This window comes from Sphaeramia orbicularis, chromosome 16 (genome assembly GCF_902148855.1).
Source record: "Sphaeramia orbicularis chromosome 16, fSphaOr1.1, whole genome shotgun sequence".
In the NCBI taxonomy this organism is placed as follows: Eukaryota; Metazoa; Chordata; class Actinopteri; order Kurtiformes; family Apogonidae; genus Sphaeramia; species Sphaeramia orbicularis.
In genome coordinates this window covers 33,240,831-33,252,727 of record NC_043972.1, presented here as the reverse complement: position 1 = coordinate 33,252,727, position 11,897 = coordinate 33,240,831, and the positions used below count along the sequence as shown (strand labels likewise).

Here is an 11,897-nt window from a genome sequence, read left to right as displayed (position 1 = left end):
GAACAGAATAATCAGATGCTTTATGGTCATTCTGGAGTCTTCAAAATGTTTGTATCTCACTCAAGGCAACTGGGCAACTCAGTGAAAATGATCCATTCACATAAGGACAGAAAATAGTCTCACATCACCAATCACCAAGTTTAGGAGCAACATACACACATGTTCTGGGACCAGATGAATATTTATTTATTTTTATTTATTTATTTATTTATTTATTTATTTTTACTTTATTTTAGCATTGTACAACTGTGGTAAGTTTTACAGTTGTTACTGGCATCTTATTCTATTCTATTCTATTCTATTCTATTCTATTCTATTCTATTCTATTCTATTCTATTCTATTCTATTCTATTCTATTTACCTCAGCACCGTTGAAAATGAGGGTTTCCCCTCAGTGTGTTACCCAAGGGTTTAAATACAAACAGTTTTAACAAGGGCACAGACAAACTAGACTTTTTTTTTTCTTTTTTTAAACACAACAGGATCTCTGGAGTTAACACAAACAGAGTCTACTGGTAAATAAATATTATGTTGACCTAAAAGTTCAAGAGATTCACAGACGTTGGCACAATCTGGACCCGTTTTTTGTTGAGGAGCAGGAGTTTTGACTATCAGTCCTTCACTTCTCACCAATACGAGGACGGGTCCAACAGCAACTTTAACCAACCTCTGTGTTAATCATGAGAGTCACTGAATTTGATGGGAGCTGAAACTGACATAACTTCTCTTCATAGTTTTGACCTCATGAACATGATGTGAAGCCAGATTCTCACTTCGTAAAATAGATACCACAGTGGGTGTGCTTTTGGTTTTTGTTCACAGGGAGTAAAAATAACTCTTTTTGTTCTCAGTTGGTAATGGTGTAGGCAAGTGGAAGACACCTGCACAGTGACTTGAACATCCTGTGCCTTAATGTGTGTTTCATCTGACTGAACGAAGCTGTTCACATCTGTGACGAGCACTTGAATGTCAGGTACAGAAATATTACTTAATAGATGGAAAATAAGCTTTCACACATGTGACACCCAGGAAGTGTGTTTTCTTTTCCATTGCTGAACTGTTTTATTTCATGTTCATTGTTGAAATTGTTGCAACAGGAAAAAATGCAAATTACATGCACATCAATATATTAGTAAGTTAACATGCAATTTTCATTTAGTACAAAACTGTTGTTATCAGTATAATTTAATATCTTCTTCAGATGCAAATGTAGGTGGGTGATTGTGATGAGGATATTGACAACAAGTTGAATACATTAATCTTTATCATGTACTATATTCTGTTGTTTTTTTCTCATTCTGTGTCAGGAAAATAAGGCCAAAAGGTAATTTTCCTAAAATTGTCATCAGTTGAAATCAGTTGATGTTAGTAATTGTATTTTCCTGTGCCTTAAACCTCAAATAATTCAATGAAACTCAGAATAGAGTAACACGCAAAGATAAGAGTTGTGACTTCCATGTGCACTGTAGCATGAGTCATGTCAATATACTGGATACCATACAGTTGTGGAAATACCTTTGACAACACCAAGTAGTCTTTGCCAAATACAAACCACCATCGGACTATGTGGTTTTTGCTTATTTCTTCATGATGCTCACTGCAATTTGATAGTAACCAGTAACCATAATATTTACCATAAGCCACCTCGGGTTTGTTGCAGGTCAGCGGTAACAAGCCCCAGTGCTTTTGTTTTTCTTGAAGTGCTTCACATGCCATATAAAAATAAAATTAGAGAAGTAAACTAAAATACAGCAGCCTTTAATGCTCAAAATAGGAAGTGTGAATGACCATCAGTGTGAAAAGTGTTGTAGTCGAGGCTGAAGTCTGACATCTGAGGTAAAAACATGAATTTTATCAGAGCTCACTGGACACTTGGTAGGTAGTGACATGAATGGATCTATAGGATGAACACATAAAGGAAGACAGAGTTATAAAGCTGCAGGTTTTTAGTGAGAAAATTAATGTGAGATATTAATTTGACTATTGAGTGAAGTAAAGGTGTAATGAGACAGGTTTGCATGGGCATCACAGTGGGGTGTATCAAAAGTGGAATGGAAACTGGAAGTCATGTTTCACAAGACGGAAATGGCAGCAGCACCACATGAGCATGAAAATGTTTGGGGTTTTATTTGCAGGCCAGTCCCTCAGACGATAAGATGAACGTTTTAAAATGGTCTCTGCTTTTTCTGGGTCTTTGCTATACAGGTATGGTTTAGTGTTTGCATATTTTACCATTAACAAAATTTACAAAGAAACATTAAGTGAGTGTTATTGTACTGACCCATGGTAATGACTTTTCTGTTTAAACTAGGTCAGTTAATGACTTCTTCTGCATTTTATTATTGTTGTTAAAGGTGAAGCCTCTTCTTGGACAATTCAGGTGCCCTCCTCAGTTAAAGGTCTTCTTGGATCCTGTGTGGTCATTCCCTGCTCATTTAACTACCCTGATCCAGGAAAGCAGGTCACTGAGTTTACTGGGATTTGGACCGATGCTACCAGTCATGTCATTTATCACCCAGTCAAGTCTAAAATGCTGCAGCAGTACCGTAATAGGACGAAGCTCCTGGGAGACCTCAGACAGAAGGACTGCTCACTGATGATTGATCCGCTTCAAGCAAGTGACCAAGGGCCTTTTCATTTTAGGATCGAAATTGAAGACTATGACAAGTACTCTTACAAAGAAAACACAGTCTCCATTACAGTGACCAGTGAGTAAGACTCTTATAATGCTGTCCTGATAAGATAAGATGAGATGAGATGAGATGAGATGAGATGAGATGAGATGAGATGAGATGAGATGAGATGAGATGAGATGAGATAAGATAAGATAAGATGAGATGAGATACGATATGATACGATACGATAAGATAAAACTTTATTTATCCCACTGTGGGGAAATTTCACAGTTAACAGCAGTAACATACAACAAGCAAGTAGTGAGAAAAAGACTGGTAGAAAAACCACAAATGAGTGAAAATGAAAATATAAAGAGAAAAATAAGAGATTTGGTATTTATATAAATAAAGAATTAGAATTTAAAATTAAATATTATCAACATATGTATTTTAATATTATGAGTTTTGATAAATCAATCCTGACAACCATTTGTGCACAGTAGAAGCCGTCAGATACATAACACGAATTTACAAATAAACCTCATATCTTTATTATTATTACTGTCATTATTATTATTATTATTATTATTATTATTATTATTATTATTATTATTATTATTAGTAGTAGTAGTAGTAGTAGTAGTAGTAGTAGTAGTATAGAAATAATCAGATTCATAGTAACTTTTTTAACTAATCAAGTGTTTCCCTCACTTATTTCAGTTTCCTTTTTGGAGAAACTGAATTTATAAGTAAGCAAAGTCCCCTGATAATACAAGCTAAATTCTTGTTTTCCAGTTTCAAAAACCACCCTATTTTTTTCCCCCATATTTCCAATTTTACAACCTTATTCCAAATATTTAATATTAATCATAATATTACTTATTATTACTAAATGCTTAGATTATTAAGCAGGTCAAAACAGTTTCATTTCTCTCGATTTTTCATTAAAGGGAAATGGTACCTTTTGCCAGGCATAAATTAAGCTGTCATCAGAATCAGCTTCCTATTCTAACATATGGCTTTAATCACAAGTTATGTGTTATTTTTGGCCAACAGAGAAAATAGGCATCACCTCACTTGACTCATAAAAGAGAGAGACATGACAAATACCTTTTATTTCTGTATGTTAAAGCCATATTCCCTGCTTCATAATTTAGAAATTATTTGTGCTGTGTATATAATTTTCAGTTGTGTTTCTAGTTTTACAATCAAAAAACTTCACGCTAACACTGTAAATGACTAAGCAGTGGGTGATTTTTAACTAAATGTGCTCCTACGACTGTAATGTGCTTGTAATTGTCTTTCGCTGATCTTTTTGTCTTTACAGGTGAGGTAAATCCCATCCTTTTCTCTGAAAAAGAGGACGTCATGGAGGGTGAGACTGTGTCTGCGACCTGCTCCGTGTCTCACTCCTGTCCGGCCTCCCCACCCGTCTTCACCTGGATACACTCTGGACAAACACATTCACAGCAACAGAGCCTTAACAACGGCCAGTGGAATGCAACGTCCACGCTCACCTTTCACCCGACTCACGCTGACCACAACAAGCCTTTACAATGTACTGTGAGGTACAAGGGAGGACAGCAGCAGAAAATACAGAGGGCCCTCAAAGTCAAATGTAAGTGTATGCCACCATATTACAGAGGTTGTAAGACGACAATAGCCTTAATCCAGGAACATTCATTTATTATTATCTCTTTCTCTTATTGTTTTTAACCCATAAAGACCCAAACCTTAACTGCTGACCAAAAGTATCCATTGACATAAAATGTTTAATACCTGTTGATCCACTAATCCTATCAACACATGTAAATAACTGGTGTAAAAGGCAGTTTGTCATCTTTTCATGGTGATCAGATATGACCCATTTGGATGTTCAGAGGCTCCGTAGTGAACATAGAAACATCATCATCTTCTACAACATTGATTCACCAATAATACCCATAAAGTTGCATCAATAACAGTTGATGGAAATGTTTGTTTTATGTTCAGTTATTTATATATTTTACTGAAAAGGTCACTTTTTCTGCAGTTTTCTCTGTTTTTGATATAATAACCCGCAACCTTAATCTGAGCTTTTATGAACATCTACATCTACAGTAAATTAAATATAGGAAAATACCTGATTGATACTGATAAAACACAACATACAGAGGGTAATATTATAAATAAATGGGGATAAATCGTTTGAGAAAAGTTAGATATAGAGAAAATTTCATTTGGGAACTGACATAAAAGTAACACTGGGTCTTTATGAGTTAATGTGATGGGCTCATACAAGTGTGACATGTCAGCTGCACTTTCAGAAAAGGGTAGAAAACCTGCATAAACAGGATGAATGTCACCAGCTCCGTCAGACGCAATGTCAACAAGAAAAGCACTCGGAGAGCGCAGACCTCCGCCAAGACAGATCTGCCCCCCCGATCACCACCAAAATTTAATCATGTCTTCCTTGTGCCAGTATCAATATTTCCTGAAAATTTCATGAAAATCTGTCCATAACTTTTTGAGTTATCTTGCTAACAAACAAACAAACACGCACATACGCATGCAAACACACAAAGCAAAGTGATCACAATACCTCCTGGTGTAGGTAACAAATGATTTAGTGTATAGGGTTCACTTCAAGGTAATGAAATTGTTATGGATCAAGCAGTATAGCAACGAAGAAGGACGACTGAAGTGACAGAAATGTAGTTTTTTTAATACCCAAAAATGCAAAAACAAGATATGTAATAAGTAGGCCTATAAAAGAGGCCTAGTAATTATAATATGACCTAAAATAAAGACAGATCATAGGGAGGGATCATATTGTATAAACTAATCTAAAATTACACACAAGATGGATACTACCTATAACAAAATACAAACAACACATGCTAAATACAATACACACAATTACAATACAACAACACTGGTTCTCCACACAGGTGCTTATTGTAACGCACATGACGCCAGGATCAACACAAGGCTGTATGTTACTTACATCTTAAGTTTTTAGTAAATTGTATACAAATTTGTTGAAGACTTCATTGCAATCGGTTTCAGAAATAACTGATAGCTGCAGCTCTAATATACGACTATATAAGGTTGAAATAAATTCTAAACTGTAATTTTAAATATGAAGTGTGTTTTTGTGGTTGACTTGAGCTAGACTGAACATGTAGGGTAACCAAACTTGTAATCTAAGTACGATTAAATAACACTTTTGGGGTGACAAAATTAATAATGTGAGAGGGTGTGTTTTATGGTAATATCCTGTGTAGCATTGGAAATCACAGAAAAATTTTACTACAACAGCAAATTTACAGAAACGCCTAAGTTACGATTACAGGAAACAAATTGCACACAGTTCCTTCAACAGGCCTGAACCACTTGTAAATGTATTTGTACCTGAATGAAGATTCAAAGAAAAAACACGGTGAAAGCAACATGTTCTCCTAAGTTATGTTGCATTTGATTATACATTTGTTAGTGTGAGTAGTTCTGCATGAACGTCATTGTTGCTGCTTTGACATGTCTGGGATTTTTTTTTAACCCATAAAGACCCAGTGCTACTTCTGTAGCAGTTATCATATGATTTTTTTCCTCTAAATTTACCCCTTCTGATGAGATTTATCACCATTTTTTGTAATATTGTCCTCTGTGTTTTGTATTGTTTCAGTGAAAATCATGTCTTTTCCTATATTTAATTTACTGATCATGTAGATGTTCAAAAAAGTTTAAATTGAAGTTGAGGGTTATTATATCATAAACAGTGGAAACTTAAGAAAAAAGTGACTCTTCAGCAAAATCTCTCATTAACTAAAGATAAAACCTAGTGTCTCCATCCATTGTCATTGATCAAACTCCATGGATTTTGCTGGTAAATAAATGTTGTAGAAGATGACGGTGTTTCCACATTCACTACAGAGCCTCTGAACATTCATATGGGTCATATCTGATGACCATGAAAGATGAGTAACTATATTTTACACCGGTTATTTACATGTTTTGATAGGATTAGTGGATCAACAGGTATTAAACTATTTAGATCAGTAGAAGACTTTGGACCCTGGTGGATGTTTGGGTCTTTATGTGTTAAGTAATAATTTGACTAACAGAGAGAAAAGTGAAGATGTTTTTATTGTTTGGCTACTGTATATGGATTCAAAATCCGTGTGCATTAATTTGCGTTGGAAAAATAGAAATATATGTCCATCTGTCTCACTTCATGCATGTTGAGTTTTCAAAGTTTTCATGTTTATTCTTAAGTGCTAAGTTTGGCTTGAATATTTAAAGTCTAAAGATTGCATAACGTGGGTAAAACCACCTTTTTTAAACAGATAAAGACGGTTTATTTTGAGACAGATCTCATGGAATTACGTTGTATGTCACGCCAGCTCTTACAGCATTTGGTGTGCTACAATATAAAATAATTCTAATCTTAACCCGCTTCCTAACCCTAACCCTTAGTGCGTGGTATTTGATGTGGCGTGAACATACATGCGGAGAGGTTATAATGTGTACAGATAACATGCCAGTTAACACCAGTTAAAAGTGGCATGTATATTTACGCAATTTCATGATATCACGTTGTTTATTTCTTTGCAGATGCCCCTGTGAATGTTAAGGTAGAGCAGAAGTCAGTAGTAAAAGAGGGAGAGTCTGTGCTGCTCAACTGTTCCAGTGACGCACGGCCTCCTGCTAACAGCTACGAGTGGCACAATGACTCTGATGTTCAGCTCCACAAGGGAAAACTCTACATGCTGCGAAACGCCTCCAGACACACAGGAGCCCTCTACTGTACAGCCATCAACACACTCGGTCGAAACAAATCAAGCCCTGTGAAGCTCAATGTCATATGTAAGTAAACAATGTAAAAAAATTTTTAAAAAGAGTCTAGAGTTAAAAGATACAGTTAAAAAATAAAAAGAGTTAAAAAAAAAATAATAATAAGAGACTCATAATTCAGGTTTTGGTCATTTATGCCCTTACAGATGCTCCTGAGATCAAGAGCGCCTCCTCATGCTCCTCTGAAGGGGTTATGATAAAGTGTGTGTGCATTGCAGAGTCACAGCCTCCGAGCATGGTCCATTTTTTGGTTTCTAACAAGGTCCTGCCACACATCAAAACAGACCGTCATGGGTCTGTAACTATTGCAACTCTGGAGGCTGATTTAGGAGCTTCTGAGGTTATTCAGTGCCTGGCCAACAACACTTTGGGCAAAGATCATCTAACGTTGCATTTACCAGCAGACAGTAAGGGTTTTTCTTTAATTCCAATAACATGATAATACAACTCTGGCTTGTTTTACATCACGTTGCTTCTGTTTTGGCAGGAAATCTTTATATCTATATCGTCATTGCTGTTGCCGCTGCTGTAGTGATTTTGGTGATACTGCTAGTAGTGAGAGTGGTGAAAAAAAGGTATGTGGTTTGGTTTCATATAACAATTTCCTAATGTGAGTGTTCCCAAATGCATACCCAAGCATGAAAAAAACAAATTAGTTATCAAAAATAAACTACAAAACTAAGTATCAGAAAAAAACTAGGAAGTCCAGAATAAATAGTCCAAAAAAAAAAAAAAAGCAGGAGAACATAATAAACTGTCAGCTCCAAAGGGAAAAGACTTGAATATACACCAGCAGCCATAACATTATGATCGCTGACAGGCTAATTGGTATTAATTTTGATTATCTCATTACAATGTGATCTGTCAGTGGGTTAGTGAACATTTATCTGTCACAGCTGATGTGTAGGAAACAAGAAAAATGGCAAGAGTCAGGATGTGTGCAACTTTGACAAGGGAGAAATTGTGATGGTTAAATCACTGGGTCAGAGCATCTCTAGTTCTTGTTGTTCATTCCAAGTGTAAAGTAGTTCAAACCTTCCAAAAGTGTCTAAAGAACAACTGGATCTTAACCAATCCAGCATCTACGGCAAGGGTGTCCAATCCTGGTCCTCGAGGGCCGGTATCCTGCATGTTTTAGATGTTTCCCTCTTCCAGCACACCTGACGGTCATTATCAGGCTTCTGCAGAGCCTGATGATAGGCTTATCATTTGAATCAGGTGTGTTGGAAGAGGGATACATCTAAAACATGCAGGATACTGGTCCTCGACTACCAGGATTGGACACCCCTGATCTATGGAATTAGAGCATTATTACCATCTGTCTGATATTGTGTAGGTTTAACTTTTTACACAAAACCAGCTCTGACCCGGGTGTGCTGTGGTATCTGGACCAAGACATAAGCAGCAGATCCCTGAAGTCCTGGAAGTAGAGAGTTGGAGTCTCCATGGGTCAAGTTTATTTATCCAACACCTCCCACAGATGATCAATGGTCCTGAGATTGGGATGTATTCCCTTAGTGCATTTTTACAAGTTACTAATGTTGTGTAAAATTTACGACCGCAAGTGGGAGACATCTCAGGTCTCTTTGATGGTCTTCCCCAGTTATATTTCTGTCTCTCTACTCCCATCTATGTAGTGGAGCTACGTTGAGTAACAGTCACACAGAACCAAAGACAAACTCAGAGATCAAGCAGAATTCGAGCCACATAAAGTGTTTATTCATACACAAATTAAACACTGAGTTGACATCTGCAGAAACAACTGACTTTTTGCTCTGGGAGACCACTTTTATTTGACCAAAAATAGGTTGGGCTTTAAGTATAGACCATACCCCTATGTTCCCTTTTTATCATATTTTGAACATTAATCAGGCCACGTCAGAAGCCCTCCTTCTTGGCTTCGTCTCCAATAGGGTAAGTTTTAACTGGTGTCTGTCTGGATTGGGCAACATGCAACTATTTCCCAGTGCTAGTTTATCATATAAATATGTAACTTTTTCCCAGAATATGTAAATTATTTCCCAGAATGTCCAAAATTTCCACTCACGTGTACTTTTTTGTCCACCACATTTTGAAAACTTTCCATAGGCGCACATGTCTTTTTGTAGTGATTCTCCCAGGAAAAAAAGTCAGCTTCTCTGGTACAATCTTCACATTACACTAAGAATAACTTCTGGCATGCAAATGAAAACAGGTTAAATACTTTTGAATACTTTTGATTACAATACTGGTTTCTGACACCACACTAACCAGTGCAGACCAGGAACATTCAACACATTGAAAGGTGCCCGTGCAATGAAATAATCAATATTATTACCACTTCTCCTGTCAGTGGTCATGCTGTCATGGCTGATCAGTGTACAGATGAAGGACTGATCACCAACACAACTGAGACTACAATTGGAGGTTAAAAAAAAAAAAAAAAAAACCCACAAAAAAAATATACAAACGCCAGAAGTAAAAGTAATGCAGACACAGTGGAGGATGGTTTCCAAAGCAAAACACAACAGATTACATGAAATTCAAGCATTAAAAGTGAAGAAAATATTATGAGGAACCATATCTTTAATAATAATGTGGAAATGCATTCTTTGACCATGTTTACCACCACTAGGGCTTGCAGTGGTTTTACTGTATGATACCATTTCCTCAAATTGTGTTTTCAGGTTGCAGGTTCCTGATTCACCAACATCTCACATACAGACCAAAGAGATACACAAAGCAGTGGAGCTCCCACAGTACGCTGCAACAGCCAGGTTTCAAATATTCACCTCATTTTACTTTTATACAAAACTTTTGCTTCCTTAATTCTTCAAATATCACAAAGAACATGATCATGAATGGTGCACTGAGTGAAGTATCTCAAACCAGTCTTTGCAATGTTTTCACAGGAAAGAGGGCTACAACGATGCACATGACCCCGGCATTTACGCTAATGATCATTTATATGGAAACATGCAGGTACATGAGGTTTTTCTCTCATTTTCAATGTTCATATACATGAGAGGAAAAAAAAAAAAAAAGCTAATCTTATTTCTCATACAGACTGAGTGGGAACCAGATGATGACGCCATATACGCCAACGTGTGACCTGGAACTCATTGGATGGACAGCTGGTTGTCTGCCTGTAAAAACGTGTGACTATTCTAAAGTTTATATATTACATTTTCATTTCTAGACTTATTGTGTATATATGCTTCATGCAAAAACAGTGTCATTAATATATTTTTGTGTTTGCAATAAATGTCCCTATGTGTTTTGGAAAATCAGTATTAACCCAGCTAGCAATTTTTGTTCTCAAAATGTTCTGAGAATGTGGTCAAAAATGTTCTTGTAATGTTCTCAGCGAGAAGTTTTTGTTACGTTCCCAAAATGATCCAAGATAATGTTCTCTCAAAACATTCTAAAAATGTTTGGTGGTATCCTTCTTAATATGTTTGGTGACAACATTGTTCGAACATTATGCCCTAATGTTCTTAAAATGTTCTGAGCGGGAAGTTTTCTTTACGTTTCCAGAATTATCCTGGATAATGTTCTCTGCAAACATTATGAAAATATTTTGGGTTCACCTTCAGAAAATGTTAAGTTAAAACATTGCTAAAATATTATGCCCTAATGTACTTACAATATTTTCAGCTGTGTCTTTTGTTCCCAAAAAGATTTAGGATGTTCTGTAAAAAATATTCTAAAAGTGTTTGCATGCAATTTCTTTTTAGAAGCAACTTCACGCAACTCCTGAAAGCAGAAATCTGAAAATGCAAATGGAGGCAGGAGAAACAAAAGTTCAAACAGATGTCGTAAGCTCTTTTCTTTATTTTTAAACACAAAAGCTTGTAGCTTGTATTTAAAAATTAATTAAATTAATGTTCTGCCACAAAAAAAAAAGATATGCATTTTCATATCACCCACCTTGAAATGTCTAATAATAACGTGATAATGAAGAAAAACTATCTTAATTCAGTCTGAATAAAGTGTGGGGGTTCTGCTCCCATCAAGTGCTGCTGTATTTTCAGTTTTCAGTCTACCTGCATCATTGTCCTCAGTCACTGATGGTCCACTGGCATTATCCACCTCCACTGTAATAAAAACAGTATCTAAAATCACAATAATTTGAAAATTATCAATAGTCTTTTGGGTAAACCTTTAAATTATAGTCCATTAATTAGTTACTGGATATAATTAAGTAATTTCAAAGTAAAATAGATTTTATATCAAGTAATACTATTACAATAACTGGTACTGGTAAGTACTGGATAATATTGTATTCAAGTAAACAAAGCAGAGTCAAATAACTGCATGACTCCCCATGCAGGCTCACTTTGTTCACATTCAACACACCTAGCAACTTACTATATCCATAGCTAAAGCCAGCATGAAGAGACCATGCCATTATTTTTATTTGACTGTCTTGTTTACTTGAATATTATATAGTACAGTCATTGTAATGCT

At 36.0% G+C, this 11,897-nt stretch overlaps 1 protein-coding gene across 1 annotated transcript; it reads left to right on the top strand.

The window, feature by feature from the left end:
• Positions 1–865: 865 nt before the first annotated feature.
• LOC115434999 (sialoadhesin) lies at positions 866–11,408 on the top strand. Its single transcript, XM_030157164.1, has 10 exons — positions 866–973; positions 2,136–2,205; positions 2,355–2,708; positions 3,943–4,233; positions 7,209–7,460; positions 7,595–7,855; positions 7,936–8,023; positions 10,115–10,204; positions 10,340–10,409; positions 10,494–11,408. Exons 2-10 carry the CDS (start codon positions 2,157–2,159, stop codon positions 10,536–10,538), a joined length of 1,500 nt encoding a protein of 499 aa, XP_030013024.1. The 5' UTR covers positions 866–973; positions 2,136–2,156; the 3' UTR covers positions 10,539–11,408.
• The last annotated feature ends 489 nt before the right edge of the window (positions 11,409–11,897 follow it).

What these genes read in the sequence shown, in the direction of transcription:
- LOC115434999 (XM_030157164.1), top strand. Translation starts at nt 2,157, where the DNA reads ATGAACGTTTTAAAATGGTCTCTGCTTTTTCTGGGTCTTTGCTATACA. An exon ending in TGTGAAGCTCAATGTCATAT is followed by an intron (nt 7,461 to 7,594) that starts GTAAGTAAACAA and finishes ATGCCCTTACAG; the next exon opens with ATGCTCCTGAGATCAAGAGC. An exon ending in CAGTACGCTGCAACAGCCAG is followed by an intron (nt 10,205 to 10,339) that starts GTTTCAAATATT and finishes ATGTTTTCACAG; the next exon opens with GAAAGAGGGCTACAACGATG.